The sequence below is a fragment of the Sparus aurata genome, chromosome 8 (assembly GCF_900880675.1).
Source record: "Sparus aurata chromosome 8, fSpaAur1.1, whole genome shotgun sequence".
In the NCBI taxonomy this organism is placed as follows: Eukaryota; Metazoa; Chordata; class Actinopteri; order Spariformes; family Sparidae; genus Sparus; species Sparus aurata.
In genome coordinates, this window is record NC_044194.1 from 4998959 (window position 1) to 5015952 (window position 16994).

At 42.8% G+C, this 16994-nt stretch overlaps 1 protein-coding gene across 1 annotated transcript in view; it reads right to left on the reverse strand.

Moving 5' to 3' along the window:
* mrpl23 (mitochondrial ribosomal protein L23) overlaps positions 1-14065 on the reverse strand; it is a 35345-nt gene extending 21280 nt beyond the window's left edge. Inside the window, exons 1-3 of the mRNA XM_030426925.1 lie at positions 13914-14065; positions 12733-12855; positions 2322-2404 (exon numbers count right to left, since the gene is read on the reverse strand). Coding sequence (XP_030282785.1) covers positions 2322-2404; positions 12733-12855; positions 13914-13933 — 226 coding nt within the window. The 5' untranslated portion in view covers positions 13934-14065. The remainder of the gene's footprint in view (positions 1-2321; positions 2405-12732; positions 12856-13913) is intronic.
* Positions 14066-16994: the final 2929 nt, after the last annotated feature.

Genomic DNA, 16994 nt, shown 5'->3' on the forward strand with positions numbered 1-16994 from the left:
GTGTGGTACGTATAGCTAGTAATCCCTAGGAAGGCAGCCCACTGCTCAGGGAAAGCCCTGAGCAGGGTTGTAAAACACCCCCCCCCCCTCCACTCCGTGCCTCCCTGGCTAACTGAAGGCCCCTGTGTGTGTGTGTGTGTGTGTGTGTGTGTGTGTGTGTGTGTGTGTGTGTGTGTGTCAGACAGAGGTAACGAAGAGTGTGCGCCTCTGTATGTGTGCGTTTGTGATTGTTGAGGGAATCCACTGGGAAATGCTATGACGTTTTAAAGAGCGAGGTAAGGCACTGACCTGTCCCCTGTAAATGAAACACACACACACACACACACTCACACACACACACACACAGACGCACACACACTCTTGTACACCTTGAAAAAGATACAAAGTGAGTTTCTCTTCCTTCACATGGCCCTTTTCCTAACACATGCAGACGCACAGACAAAGCTTTCATACAACACTCGCAAACGCAAGCACAATTTCTCCCACTTTGAGATTGCGGTTTGGCAGCCGGCTATCATGTTACAAATCCCAGGCCAGAGGGGTAACCATGGCAACCTCTTCCAAAATACCCCTGCCGCCCATGGAGGAAAGAAAGGGTCGTTTTTTGCGCCCCTCGCTCTCTTCTGCTGGTTCCCATCTTTACGCTGCCAATGGAGTGGAACTCCTGACGCAGAGAGGGATACCTTCTCTGACGCACCTCGGGATCACCAGGGGCCCCGAACCACCCTTTCTTCTCTATCCTTCTCTGTCCCCCCACAGCCTACCGCTTTCCTTCCACCCACCCTCCCAAGGGGCTTTCCTTTCCCCCTAGCTTTTAATGACACAACCCTAATAAACAGCGTTAATGGGTCCTCCACACTGTAGGCCAGGCTATACTAGGCGCCTCTCTCCTCCTCCCTCCCGCCCCTCCACGTCTCCTAACCAGTTTCTCCTCCAGAGGTAGAGGGGGTTCCTCGTGGCCCTTCAGGCGCGGTGCAGAGGGGGCTCGTGCCTCGTTTCTCAGCATATCTCGAACTTAAAGCTACCCATATGTCTTCGCCTTCTGTTCTTCCATGAACTTGCAAATTCCTAGACTTGTACGGATCGCAATCACTCCGTGTTAACGTGAGCCGTGTACTCCCCCAAATAAAAAGTCAAAGGGATTATTACGTCAATGATATAAGACTCTTGGCTCTATGATCATCCTTGACGAGGGGTCAGGAAGGGATCGGGCACTTAGGTCCTTGAACTTGCAAGTTTGTAAGTGAATAGCATGTGTTTGTGTGGAGGGAGCGTGGGGTGTCCTGGGACAGCTGGAGGCTGGAATGCTGCAGCAGCAGATTGTCAGATAAGCAGCTGTGTGTGTTAGGGGAAAGGAGAGCCAGGCACGCCAACCACTACCACAACTAGCCGCTGGAAAACACTCCCGCTGCTGCATGTCAATGGGAACATCGTAAGCTGAAATTGCTAATAGCTGCTAACCAACTTTTACGGTCTCCTACACAGAACCAATTTGGTTTTATGCCTCCAAAACGAAAATCATCTTTCTGTGAATTCCAGCACGCCATAACCAAAATTCACTGGCTACTGGGATGGCTGTAACCTTGAGGATTTCACAAAACTTGGAAGCTGAATTCTGCGTAACAAATGGGCTGAGAAACGAGTGCAACATACTGAGCATGTGGATGGATAGTGACACGGGTAGTTTCAACAGACGCTTTTTTCTGTTTTCATCACTGGAATCTATTGTAACATGAACATCATATCAAATTTCAACACAATGTGATTGACAGGCAAATGTTTAAATATTTATCCACTGTATAAAGTTGAGGCCACTTTTTGTCATCGAGTTATCAAATAACTATTTATACACTTTACAATGTCGTTTAGCACACTGTGGATGAGTTTAGCGTGTGTGTGTGTGTGTGTGTGTGTGTGTGTGAGTGTGACCATTTGCTCGATTTACTCATAACAGCTGCAGTACAACTTTAGGATTTTAATTTGGATGAACTGTTTGTGGCTTGGCAGCGCATACCATGAATCAAGTGTTTTCACCACTGCTTTAACACCCTCTCTCTCTCTCAACTCACTTTGGTGTTTGTCTTTATATACACTGTACATTGTACACCAGCAACACACACAAATAATCAACACAGACCTCTGCAGAGGGGTTAATGTTTAAGCCAGTTATTTAATACACAATGCCTGCAAACGACTGGTCTTGCAGGGGTTAATGCAGTACAGTATCATTAGAGTCATAAATATTCCATGGGAGCCTCTCCAAGTTCTTTATATGTAACAGCGCTCTGTATGTGCTTGTGCAAAGTCATGAAGACACTCACCAAATTGTATCCTGGTGCGGACTGCTCCTACAGGAACGTTGTAGATCTTCTCCAGGTAGTTCTTTACGTCACACTTGGTCATTCTGTCCAAACATGTCCAAGAGGAGACGAGGAGAAGAGAAAAACAGACGAAAAGGGAGGGAGAATGAGAGAAAGGAGAGCAGGGGTTATGTAAGGCATCCAGCATCAGTGCTCACATTGGGTAATGTGTGAACCAGAAGGGAGTGATGGAAGATGTCTGAGAGCTTGTAGGGTTACATGCTGGATCACCGTTCATCAAATAACACCACATACACTAAATTGACACAGGCATATAAATGATACAGCCTGTTTCCACACTACATTCCCATAAACTCTGCTGTTATATTACCTACTGTAGCGGACAGACACTCCCCTATGAACCCATATTCAGCTTTTCTCTGGACCATAAAGTGGAGAGAAGAGAAATGTGAGTGTCAGTGTTCATCCAATTAGCTGTCTGCATGTATTGATCGCGCCCGGTGAAACCCTACACAGGAAGTGGGCCTGGCACCAACTGATCCGGTGGGCCAGCCCAGCTAAAGCTAGCCCACTGGGCAGCATTTGGAACGGATTTCTCCGACCAGAGGAAGAAAGGCTTTTAACGGTTAATCAATCTCACCAATTGGATTAGCCTGGTAGAGAGCACTTCCCAAATGCGTCTGACAAAGTGCTTAATAGCGACGCTGTGGTCTGGCATGAGTGCCTCGGATATGGCGTCTTCTATCACCTCATATGTTTCTTTGATAGAAAAGGATCATGTAATATCCCCTGTTTTTCAGAGTAAACAGCACGATACCTCAAGCTGCTGTAACAATATCAGGTAAGGCAAACATTTGCATGAGAAAATCCCATCTGCGAACACAAAGACTCTTTGTACCCAAGAATGATGTCATATATGTTTCCGTGCAGTACAAACAATTGCCTTTTCCTCTATAATACGCTAAATTTTGGCAAAGCTGACACCAGTGTGGACCTAGAACACTTCCATTTGACCTGCTTAGTTCTGTTTATCGAGAGTGGTAAGCTTGCATTTACGATACTTCAGTAACTCTTTCCAAATTTGATTCCACCATTACCAAAAGTAGGTTGGTGTGATGTGGTAACTATTGGGTACGATAGGGATTTTTAACCAAACATCAACTTGAGGCAGCTGCGTTTGAGAGGTCCTCTCAGAGCCAGTACTGGTCCAGGTACAAACAGGGTGTTAGGGTTAGAGTTCCTGCATCTTGGTGTGAAAAAAGTTGACAACAAACTTGCTCGGGCCTCTTCAGGACTATTCATCTCCGTTTCCTAAGTCGAGAGGAGAGAGATGTGTCTCCAAAGATGTGGCATGCAGATGCGCCTTTCTGCTCTATTTGCACCAACCTCCCCCTATAACCCCCGTCTCGCAGTGTGTGTGCCAGAGGGCAGTGAAGCAGAGCGGAGTGACCGGGGTACTTGAGATCAAGAGAGGAAGAAAGAGAGAGTGATTGCACTGAGAGACAGGTTTTCCTAGAAAGCAGGGGCAGGGAACTGGAAGGGAGGAAAGTGGCTTGGGGACTGCGAGGTCTCTTCTGGATCATTAGCAGAGGGAACACTGATCCTGATTAATGAGGAACATTTCCCTATCCAATTCCATCTGCTTTTACCACTCCAATTATCAAGCCGCCACTTACATACATACATAGTCATGCCAGTAACTCTGCACAAGATGCCCATGCATGCACACATACATACTGGGACTGAAAAAGCATAACAAAAATGTAAAATTTACGAAGAATACAGATGAACATGAATCATTTATAAACATCAGTAATAATGAATATGCTGAAAATGTTACAAAAGCATAAATTATGTCACGATTTTGAATGCAAGTTGGATACCGATCAAAATGACTTCACGATCTCGACCTTCAAAATCAAAGGTGGAATCGAAGATTTAGCCACACCCTCAGTGTCACGTCCGGCAGGTGTGCCAACAGGGAAAAAAACCCACACACAGCACATTGTAGTGCGGCGAGTGGATTCACATTGGATCCGTCATTGCGGCGAAAAACGCAGGTTTTCCCATTTCTTTTAATGAGGGTAGTCTGTTTTGGCGGCAGCGGTGCGTGCCGAAAAAAGTGAGACACATTCAGCTTTTGGAGAAATGCAGCCAGACGTCATGTTGCGGTGGCCAATCACACAAGCTGGCGATCAGACTACGACTGAAGCCACAGTGGAGGGTAAAGCAATGTGTTGTGTGTATTCACTCAGTTTGGCTTTGTGCACCAGTTTAAAACACATCTGTGGATGCGGACGATTGCTTTAGGACCGGCATGTTTAACCTGCTGTGGCAGAGACCTGACTGGAGATCATAAGCAGAGTAGGACGGATCACTAGCAGGGCATGGATAAATACTACAGAGGGAACACAATCGACATTTCACCGTGTAAGTTAAGCATTAAGTTTCACTTTCACATCGGCTTTGTGCCCAAATTTAAAACGCACAATAATAACAGTAAAGACTTTACTGTTATTTTGAGCCTGTTGTTGAGGACAAACAATCCCTCGTAAGACCAGCACGCTAGTAGCAGAACAACACACCAGCTTCACCTTTTGTCAAACTGAGGGTTCCCCATAAGTCACACACACGGACCACGGAGTGACACTGCCACACCGCCACACCAGTTACAAAACAGAGTCACTAGTTGCCAGGTACCCTCCATGACTTCTCTTCTTTTTTTTTTACAGCTAGTTTCCAATTGGCTGGTAAGACTAGTCGTGGCTTCTTCTTCTTCTATTAATAATAATTTATTCACATTTGACAATAAGGCCTTAGTGTGGTACACTGCATACAAATAATGGAGAATATATCACTCATGACACCACGTAGGCCATCTTTTAAAATAATAATGGCATAAAACCAATCATCGTAGACTAGACTAGTCTAGAAATGGTATAGCCATCTGTGCTAAAAGAAAAAAACATCAAATCGAATTGTGACCTTAAAATCAAAAATCTAATTGAATGGAAGATTTGGAGAATTAACTACCAGATAGTTTACATACAAAATTCATAGGTATGTATGCACACATAGATTTACTTTGAATGGATCCAAACACAAAAACTGAAAACTAGACTTACAGTAGTTATATTAGATAGCTGTTTTTTCCTCTGACCAGAGTCGATAATGACTCCCATTTCAGCAACAAACTGGAATCCATTCTAAGATAAAGCCTTGGGCTGAAAGCTGAGGAGAAAATGTCAAGTTAAGCTTGAACATAAACAAGGCTAAACTTAGACAAAGGGCGTGGTGTCTCCAATAGTGATGCAGGCAGCATCTGATCATCATCCCAGTATAAACACCCATCTGACTCCACAAGCTAACCTTTCACACTTCTGCCTCACAGGAAGAATGAAAACCTGTCTTCAGCAACTGCCAAGGCTAAAGGCATCGTTCCTCAGCAACTGGTATATATTTATACGCAAACACACATGCTACAAAGATTCCTCACCCAAGATGATGAAAGAACTCCAAACACAAAACCTAGAAGGGCATCGGATGACGCAGGCGATGGATAAGGTTCAATTATGGTCCGTTGTTGCCGAGCAGTTTTTTTCAACAGGCACACTGGCATTACTGTCAGAAAACAATTGAAAACGTTACATTGTTCTGAGTTGTTCACAGGGAGGTGAAGAAGACAGACATAAGACCTAAATTTGGTATCAAGTTGGGCTAAAACAAACAGGTCTCTGAGGGGATGCAGGCATGGATGAAGAATCTGGGTATGTACAAGCTTTACTTGTGACATAGTTGCTTGATAGTGATAATATAGCAGACTCCTCCACCTGCAGATTAAGACACACACCTCTGTCAGCTGTTCTCAAATGCAATCCTTTCTCTGCAATGAATCTACGCTCCTGGATATTTACTATTCTCAAATGTGGGCTGACTCACACTGAGCCAAGAAATTTGTGTATCAGTTCCAGTTCCAGTAGTTTTAGACAGTCCATTTACACCTGTGTCCCAAAAGTATATGAAAGAAGTAGGTGAAAGGGCACATTTGGAAAAGTGCAAGACAGGACAGAGACAGCTTTGATTGTCTTTGACAATAAGGCTGGTGAATGTATTCAGAAAGCTCAGAGACTGCATGTCACTCGTCCATTTACTGGTGCTCATAGAACCTCTGCCAGGTGAATGGATAATGCCTCCGTTGCACATAAAGAATGCCCTATACAGCCACCCACTCACTATTAACTCAAATCAACGTCTTCGTTCATAAGTAAGTCCTCATTGGTGTACAATTACCTCTGCCAACAATCTGACTTATCCTCCTGAGCGAAGAATTACCTATCTGAATATACATAGCACGGGCAAGCTCTATGGAGGCCGCCATGTCTTTCCGGTTTTAAAAAAACTATGAACTGCCGAGAGGGACACAAAGCACTACGTGGTACTACGGAGTAAGGCTAAACACGTTTTCGCTCAGAGCTAGCTTGACTGCGGAACTGAGAGGGAGCTCAGCGAAAGTGCTCGTCACTAACAATAACAATAACTAACTACATCTTTACCTCACTACTTGAATCAGTAGAAATACTCAACGCTGTTGGGAAAGAGTCCATATTTTGAAAATGAGTTTCTTGTCCGTCAGGGCCACCGTAGCTTCTGGAACGTCTCCAACGTCTTCAGAACAGGAGGGGTGAGCAAAGGAGTGTTGCAATGTAGAACCTCACAGCTAGATGGCACTAAATACTTGATATATTACACACTGTCCCTTTAAAAAAGACTTCTAAGTAACCAGTCTGGATTTTTGTATGAATAATGTTGATGAGTTGGTTTAGGGCATGAACCACGAAACTGCAACATCACCATGTATGCCGACGACTCAGCAATATGTATAGCAGCATCCTCAACCGATAATTTGTTCAGCTAGCTAGTTTGGGTCAGGGCTCCTGCTTTACACAGGGAATTACAGTTGGTGGTGGAATGTTTTGTAAATACTGAAATTATCCTAAATGTTTCACCTGGTTTAGAGAAGATTGTGTAAGGACACTGACAAAATATCAACAATGTGCCCAATATCATGGGACTAAACTTTAAAAAGGTTCCATACAGGAGAAATGATTATGAGATAGTTGCTCAATTGTCGTGTTTTAGTGGTGCTCATTATACACAAAAACAGCTATAACTCCTCAAGACCTGAGCCAAGTTCCCGTGACTGACCACCTGCTGATTAGCCCCAGAGTTAGCAACAACGTCTTTGACTTAGGCCCACTCAAGGTGAACAGAACTTAAAAGGTAGACCAGCTATTCTCATTTTAGCGACCAGTCGCTTCTTCGACCACGACCCCCCCTCCCCCAAAAAAAAAATACACTTGGCCTCCAGGCCCAAAAGCTTTTCTGGTGGAAATCCTGTGTTTTACCACGTTAGTGCTGTTGCTGTGCCCGGTGTACTGCTGCCACCTGCAGGTTCAGTCCATAATGGCCTATTTTCACACAGCAGACATACAGATGTAGCCCCTTTCATCAGGTTAACAACAAGGAGTTGGTTTAGCGGCAGGAATGTAGAGCATTGAACAAATGTTATGTGAAAAACTATGTTTATCTGGTAGTTTATTTTCATCTTTGTGTTGGTTTAGTGGTCATCATAGTGAGTCATCTTTAAAAAATGGTGTGTGTACTCCACTGGGTAAACTGTGCAACAGTGCTTGTAAATTAGTAATGGCTACAACAACATTTGATCCAAGGAATGGGGGTGTTGCTGTTGTCATGTCCTTCTTGTTCTAAGATGAACTTTACTTTGTATAGGAATGATTCACTGACCATCATGCTTCTTGTGGCTACCATGAATCCTCCTTGGAAAGGCTGCTTGTTTTAGCAACTTGACTTGGCAAACCGCTGAAAAGCTTTTAATGTGGCTCCTTGTTTGATAGAAACTGGGCTGCATCTACATTTGGGCTTTTTATGGTGCCTTTTTTGGTTGGCAGATCAACTTGAAGTATTACAAGGGAATGGAAAAGAAGAGGAGCAGCCACACATAGAAGTGATGCAGAGTTGCAAGCGACGGGCACTTACTGCAGTTTGGAGGAACCTCAATCCTTCAGCACATCATCAACTCGGTTCCCTCTTTTTCCTGTATGTAAGTTGCCTTATGTTGTCCAGAAAAACATTTACAAAAATGGTGGTTGCCAAGCTCCTATTAAAGCTGACACTGATGTTAATTTGTTGACAGTATTCGCCGTCTGAATTGCTCTTGCATCAGCTAGTACTTTAAAATGATTTCACGGTACAAGTGGAAAACAGCAGAGGAGCACTGTACACAGGCAGACCCTTAAATCTCATGATTGGAACGTGATTGATCTGTCTGACCACATCTGGAGGTAGGATCGCATTGTGTTTGAATCTTAGCTAGATGTAAATGCAATCCATAAAACTTGCCGGCATCTATACAAAACATCACATTGATATAAATGTGTTTTAGCGATCAGGAGATAGAGTTGATAACATTTTGAGCGAGCTAGTGGAAGGAATGAAAGCAACACACATCTAACTACTGATTATACCTGTATTCTGTGCCATGACGGTGACAAAAGATGCGTTATTTTACAGAACTGAATGAAGAAATGATACAATAGGGGCGGGATGTATGTTGCACCCACTGGCGCAGCTGATTTGCTGTAAACAATGCATAAAATTTATCAAGTTACAGAGCGACTTTTCTAAAAAAGGAATATCCGAATTTACTAAATGGGAAAAATAATTAAGACTTTTGGACGCTACCTCAAATAACTCATGCACAGGTTTGGTCTGCAAGTTAGAGATCTAATCTCAGTGAAGATAGAGAAAATGCAGTAAAATGTATCAGCACCTGGTAATTTTTAATGGTTTGTTATCCAGATTAGTAGGGTTTGGCTGATAGACGTTGCCGTCGTCCATCACTAATGGCTGACAATCATCGTCTTCTGAGCCCATACCATTAAAAACTAGCCAGCAAACAGTACAAAATGTTTTGTGTCATGTGAGAGAGAACATATATCAAGTTTGGTAAAGTTTATGAGTTAACACACAGCTGAACTGTCTCTCCGACACATTAACGTATGTTATAATAAGCCTCTTGGACTTTATTTTGTGTAACCTTCATTAAACAAGCTGTAGGGTAAACATCCAAGGTACACTAAACAGTCCGCACACACACACACACAGAGTACAACATCAAAGTACATTGTGTCAGAGCGGCTTAGTGGTGAGAATGAAACAGGAGAGTTGTTTTCTGTGCAGATGAAAGGCAAAAGAAAGCCGCTCCTCATTGTAAGTCTGCCCCATTGTCAGGTTTGAGTCGAGATACACACACTCACTACTTTAACCCTCCCATCTACACAGACAATACATGCACAGAAGTTGCTCAACACTAAGTATCAAGATCATAATAGCAGACTTTGTTTAGAGGGAAAGCCATTGAGGAACCTGAGACTTAGGGAGAGAAGAGACAGTTGAGAAGTTGAGAGTATAAGAGCAGCGTGTGAAGGATTAGATTTATTGTTCAGGTTTTTGGTCTGACAATAGAACAGAAATAGATCAAAGAACAGGTCACCAGGAGTCACTAAACTCCTTACAGAGACACAGGTCAGTAAGGACCCGACAGCTAGCTGCATTCCTCTACAGGCTCACTAAATGACTTCGGATGACATAAACTGAGGTTAATTAGCGTGAAAAATAACCCAGTTTCCAACTTCAGCCATGTGTTTATGAAGTGGCTCAGGCGAACATAACCAGAGTGATTGCCATGGCGATCATACCACGGTTTGATCCAAAAGGTACTGAAGAGTATTCGAAGTGGAAAGACAATGTGAGATGTTTTGTAACATTATGCCCATGTCTAGAGCGAGACAGCCGCATGGTCTGGTTTCATAGTTATTAGACAGCATCGTAGCATGAAATGTGACTGAGTGGTAGTGAAAACAAAGTTCAGCATTGTGATCTTTTCTTTGTGTTAATGTGTGTGTGTGTGTGTGTGTGTGTGTCTCAGCGCTGGCATCTAGCCATGCCAGGTGAGGCCCAAGAGGTGTGTGTGTGTGTGTGTGTGTGTGTGTGTGTGGGTGTCAACCTAGAAATTTGATGATGTTCCTTCTGGAGCGGAGAGGAAATACTAACATAGCACAAAAGGTTCGAGAACAATCAAAAAGACAAACAAATACTTCCCTCCAGCAGGTAGAAAGAGAATTACACGAACACGGGCCAGGTGTCTCAAACAACAAGTGCCAAAGAGGGATTGGTTTTGGACGCGTTGCAAAGCGTTTAATAAAAGCACAATAAACAACAGAGTCCAGGGTGGGACAGAGGGAGAGGACGGAGAAAGACATGCGCACATCATAGCGAGAGATTCAGCAAACAAGCAAGAACACAAGAGAAAAAACGACAGAGAACAAAACAGACAACCCCTGATATCCAGCTCCCAGGTGTCATTGAGATAAAGGCCACCTTGTGTTATTGCCCTGAGAACGCCAACATGACCACTTCTCATTAACAGCTGCTTGGCACCACAACTTACCCAGACTAACACCACCTACCCTCGAGGGTCATAACTACGTCAGCTCTCACTGCCGTAATGACTCAGGCTCATCAACAAGATGACAGTTGGAGTGATATTTGGTTCGTGTCACTGTTTCTCAATGTGTGTCCAGTTACTACATGGTGTGTATGAAAAGTTAAAAAAAAAATAAAAAAATAACAGTGTTTCAAGAGCACACTGGGGCCCAGCAGCATATCAATCAGCCATGCACCTCTCCCAGGCATCAAAGACTCCAAGAAAAAAAAAAAAACCTTACACACCCTTATAAACACACACGCACCCTGCACTTACCCACTTTTGTGCATATATACACAAAGACACACACTATTCTCCCAAAACTGACTCGCCCACACTGACAAACGTGCACAGAGAAACACACACACACACACACACACACACACACACAATTACATAAGCACCCTAGGAGTTTGGCAGAGAAGAGGCAAAAATCAGAGTGGGAGGCCAGGCACCTGGATGAACAGATTATGGTCTAAACCCCACCAGAGACACATAGATGATCTGCCTCAAACTTCAATTTTTCTCCCGAGTGTGGGTTCTGGCCCTCTCATCGCCTGAGGAGCACTGCTAACCTCAGTGACCTTGGCTTGCGGAGCTTGGCAAAATCAGCTCATCACTTTTAAGTGCTGACTGGTGAGGACCTCCTGTTGCGTTTTATGACAGAATATGTGTTGTCCAAACTCATCAAATTGACTCATCGTGAGACAAAAACACAACACGGCAAGATTAGGATGCAGTAAAGTTGTATTATATATATAGCACACTCCATTGGACACACGTTTTGAATCAAGAACAGTTTACTTTCCTTATTGGGGTATGTATCAGTATTGCCTCCTCTAGTTGACTTCTAGCAAACGCAGTTTTGACCTCAGCTCCCAACTCGCTGACCACGTCAGACTTTCATAAGTCATCACTGCAACTGAGCTCATTAAAGACAGCCACAAGGTGATATGAACTCTAAAAACTGTCGAGGACAGAGATTTCTGTTCATGAGGCTGTGACGCCACCTGGAGGCCATCGTTAGCAACTCCAGCTGCAGAATACTGGTCCAGAAATGCTGCTACGTTGCCAGTAAAAACAAGTCATTGCAGACTGAAATGTGAAACATATGTTCCTTATATAACACTTCTGAGTGATACTTAAGTACTACTATAGTCTGACAAAAGTAATTACCTGATATAACATTAAGGCCAAACAAAATAACTATCATTTTGTAATTTTATAAAAGCACAATTTACAGCTTAGAATTGTTATATTTTTACTCTTAAGGAGTATTATAAATAATTTATGATGCGAGAGTTGACACAGCCACAAATTCACCTATTCATAGGTTTCACAGTATAAGGAGCTGCTATTGTGGCCAGTAGCAGTTAGAAGTGTAGATGTATTGTAGTATGAAATGTACGGCTCTATAGAGACTGGAGAAAGATACTGTGATGAGGAAACTATAATGAAAATGTCCACTGACATAAAATGGCATTAGATCATATATAGTCAGAACTTTGCAACAGGTAATAACTAATAACATCGGATATTATTATTACATACGAAGTGTTCTTAGAAGCTGATAGTTGTGCTGTTCTATACACGCACATCGAAACATAAGCCTTTACTTCATTCCATATCTCCAGTATGTACTATACAACCACTGATAGACGAGCACTATATGTAACAAACAAGAAAATGTATTATTAGGCATCGGTGGAGCTTGATGACGAGCTCATCATTTGAATAAGGTGTGTTAAAGCTGGGAAAAATCTTATGCATGCAGGTGAGGGGGGCCCCCAGAAAAACACTGATCAAAGGGGATGGATGTGTGAACAAACACAAGAAAAGCCTTACTCCATTGGGATGCGAAACTGGGCAGTGTCAGGAGGCTGCTCTTTCCCCGGTCTCACCAGCGTCAGGAACCAGTTGGGTCTGAAGATCCTCAGCTGAGGGTTACCCAGCTGGTAGAGAGGGTATCTGAGAGGAGAGGTGAACAGCTGTCATAAACAGTGTTTCATACAATCACACTGAAACTTCGGAAGATGTTAAAGCTGCACAAGTGATCAGGCAGAATTGTACAGTGCATTTTTTTGTTTTAGATGCTAAAGTCGTCAGTTGACAGAGTTGATAAAGACGGAGCTGTTTCAAAGAGAGCTTTGTAATAAAAAACACAGGAATTTAAACCACATATAAGGGAGGCCATCAGTCCTACTATTATTCACCAGCTTGACAAAAATGTGTCTGTGTGCTTTCAGTGCCGAACAAGGAAGAGAGTTTATCAGAACTTTTTAATTTTCATCACATGACCTGGTTCAACGGTTTATTTGTTTATAACTTCTCTGATTTGCTTTTGTATGTTTTTTGCCCTGTGATGATGCAGTGTTCCCAGATATGAGCAAAGTTACATAAACCTGGAATTATCCTATAAACTCGTTTTGAGCCTGTCAAGCATCATCACATCACTGACAAATATGTGTTAATGATGACATGACACGGGGGATAAAACATTATTTATGATTGTAGCATCATGGGCTAGTCTAAAGTAGCAAACTTTATCTTGGAGCTGGTTTGAATTCCTTAAACAATGAATATGTGCTGATGCAGTTTATATTTACAGACACAGGTGAGTTACTTCACTATCTACCGATCATTAACAGCTCCACTACAACCTGTCATAGCAACGTACATAGTTACTGCACCACGACACTAGCTGCATGTTGACGGCAGTTTGTTTGTAGCATAGCTAGCCACCGCTGGCTATGTTCGTGTCGTGTAACACCATCTAAGAGTGAGTTATAGAGTTAAACAAATACAATGCGCACCGACAGAAGTGTATAATAAGTGAAAACAACGTTTACCAAAGGCTACATTCAGGCATGCAGGGTAACTAAGAGGCGGATACATGCTAACGTTAGCTGTGTTTGCTAGCTTACAGAATCACCAGAAAAGCGGAATAACAACGACACAGTCTCTAGTTGAGGCGTCGTTTGGGGGTAATTACACCAAGAAATGGAAAGAAAAGGCTCGATACTCACAGAAGTCTTGTTACAGGCATCGCTGGAGCGGTTTGTTGTGAACCATAAGCTACCAGCTAGCTGTTTTGTAGTCTTTTCAAGGTTGTCAAACGCTGTGCTGCACGTGCGTAGATGTACTTCCGGTAGCACTCGCACGGCGCAGGCGCACTGGAGTTTGCTCCATGCCCTTGAAGAACAGTTCACAGCCCAGAGGCATGGATTTATATAAATGGACTCCATGTCCACTGTAGGTATTTATATAGTTATATGTTTTATCCATTAAATCTCAGTGATAAGGCAGCAATGGAGTATTTACAATCTGAATAACTACCAAGTCATATCCTGTTATAAAGGCAGGGTGCAATAAATCAGAGGACAGTGGCTAAAGATTTAGAACAGCAGCACAGTAGTTTCTCAATATTCTGATAATATCTAACTATTGGGTTATATTTAAAGGCATGCCACCAATTGGTCTTTGTTAATTACAAGATTCAAGTTAAACCTTCTTACCAGTACACAAATTAACCAGTTAGTGGTAGTAAGAGTACAGTAAACAGGACTGATAATAATGCGGTGCTGTTATATCAACCCGCTGCCATTAAAGTAAATCTGCAGAGTGTTTCTCACACCCATTAATTCTCTCTCCTTTTCGGAAGAATTGGTCCAAGTAGCACTCTGAGGCAAGTGTTTGATGGACCGTAGATCACATCTCGTTTTGTTTGCACACTTTTATTAGTAATCCTGAATTATGATTTAATCTTGCCATTAAAAAAAAGTGTTTTATACACATACACATACAGAATATGGACATCTTTGCCTTCACTTCATGAGTAAAAACAATTCAGACATTGACACATTGTTTATATTTATTATAGCTGGATTGATGAAGTGATAGATACTCAGTCAATAGATAGACATTTAGTGCCTTGTCATCCAGAATTTTTTTATTCTTAAAGACATTATATCTCTTACTCCAGGGTGCAATATTGGGACCAACTGCTTTGATTTCCTCGTTCGACAACAACTGAGTTCCCTCTCTTAAAAGTGGCTGTCTGTTTTGGGAACGCCGGGCACATGTGACGAGACAGCAGCAGAGGGAGACCTCGTACCATGTCTCCTGCAGACCCTGTGCCCCGGAGTCTGACCTGACCTCACACCCACTACGGTGTGCCTGCAGCAGGGGTAAGAATGATTGAAGGCCCCCTGAGTGGAACATGAGTCCCTGGCTCAGCTGGTTCAGACCTGGCAGGAAATGGACCACACTGACAGCCAGGGAGGGAAGTTTCCATCAGTTAAGATGCCATGGAGTGTGTGTGTGTGTGTGTGTGTGTGTGCAGATGGCAGTTAGGCATTTGATTATTATGCAGTTGTTGTAATGTTTACCAGTTGCTGCAGGTATTCAAAACGCTGTCAGAGTGTCTTTCCGTCCCTACAGTTGTTCAGCTGAGTTTTTATCCACATTCTTAGCCAATCAGATATTCTCTACCATCCGTTCATTGGTTGTTTACTTGTTTGTCTCTTGGAACGGGTTCATCTGACAGCTGATATGAGAGTGTACTGGAGATTCATAGAGGTGGTGAGGTAAAGGCTGAAAAGTTTCTTTCAAAGCATATACTGTACCGTGCTTTGCCAACTGCATATTAAAACATAAAAACATTAGATTGTTCAATAAGATAAATTATTAACTTAAATTGAATTCCATTAGCTCCAAAATCCATGATTCAACCATCACAGAGAGTGTTTTCTAAAGAAGGCAATTTGCAAATTGATCCAGTAATATTGTTTTATTCATGCACCTGTGGTTTCTGACTTAATGGTAAACTTTGTGAAAATGCTTGAATCAACCAGAAATATAATTTCCCTGTCTTGCAGAATTATTGTCCCTGCAGCTTGTGAATGTGCACTCTGTTTTCATTTCTAATACTGAAAGTAATTCATTGGTTCCATTTCTGTAGGTGTTTGCATCCAAAGATGCAAGAAAAGGTAAAGAACCTTTCTAGGAATAAAAAAAAAGTTGGACATTAGCAACGTAAAACCAAATTCGCCGCGCAAATGTACAACGCTAGTTATCAACCAGACCAACCACGCAACAGCTCCTTCAGCTTCAGATTTTTCACTATCCATCACCTTTTCAGTTTCTGATTAATTCAGGAAGTGGTGGAATGATAATTTTATTATCTCAGCATTCAAGTTTTCTAACCTGAGCACGACGTGAGAGGACAAGAGCCGCCGTGTGAATACTGGTTCTAATGCTTACATGGCAAAAATTCTTAAATAAACTAATATTTATTCAACTTAAACACACAGGGGCCTCAAAAGGCTCTGTGGTAATGTGTTTTGTTAATATGTGGCTCCTTAATGCATCAGTGCATTAGTAGATACACGCATTAGCGAACAGCCAAACGTGATTGTAGTCCGTCGTTTGCAGGAATGACCATTCAGAAGAAGAAAAATATGTTGTTGTTTCAGCGTATGATGGATTATCAATCGCTTACTGTATATACGCACCTTGCACAAAGGCTTTTGTTTGTGTTTGTGTGTGTGTGTGTGTGTGTGAGCATGGTTGCCTCGTGACCCTTGCCTCGCTCCGGGTGCTGTAGCAGTAGCTGCACTCATTACCTCAGTCGGGGTGCCAATGATTAGCAAAGGCTCCATCCAGTGCAGATCAGGCCAGGTCTAAGGGGAGCGGAGGGGGCCAGCAACATGAACCCACGCAACCTTGAGCCAAAGGTCCGGTCTCACACTGTTATCCAACTCTGCCATTTATAGATGCGATTCAAGCCTGTTTGTTAATGCACACAGTTGGGCTCTTTGATGGAAAATGAAAGTTAACTATATGATCTAATTTCACTGGATGCCATAAGAATACAAACCTGATTAATGAGGTTTTATTGCTTTTTGCAAACGACCGGGGCGAAGGCCCCCGAGAGCTCTGCGGCTCTCGTTACTTTTTTTTTTTAATTTGCTCTTTGCGAAAATGAATGTTTGTTTTTTTTTTTTTCTTCTTACGGTTCAGTTTTGCAGAAGTCATATTCTGGTTAATGGCTTGGCCACTTAACTGCCGGGCTACAGTACTTAGTGTTGGACACACACTCACACTGA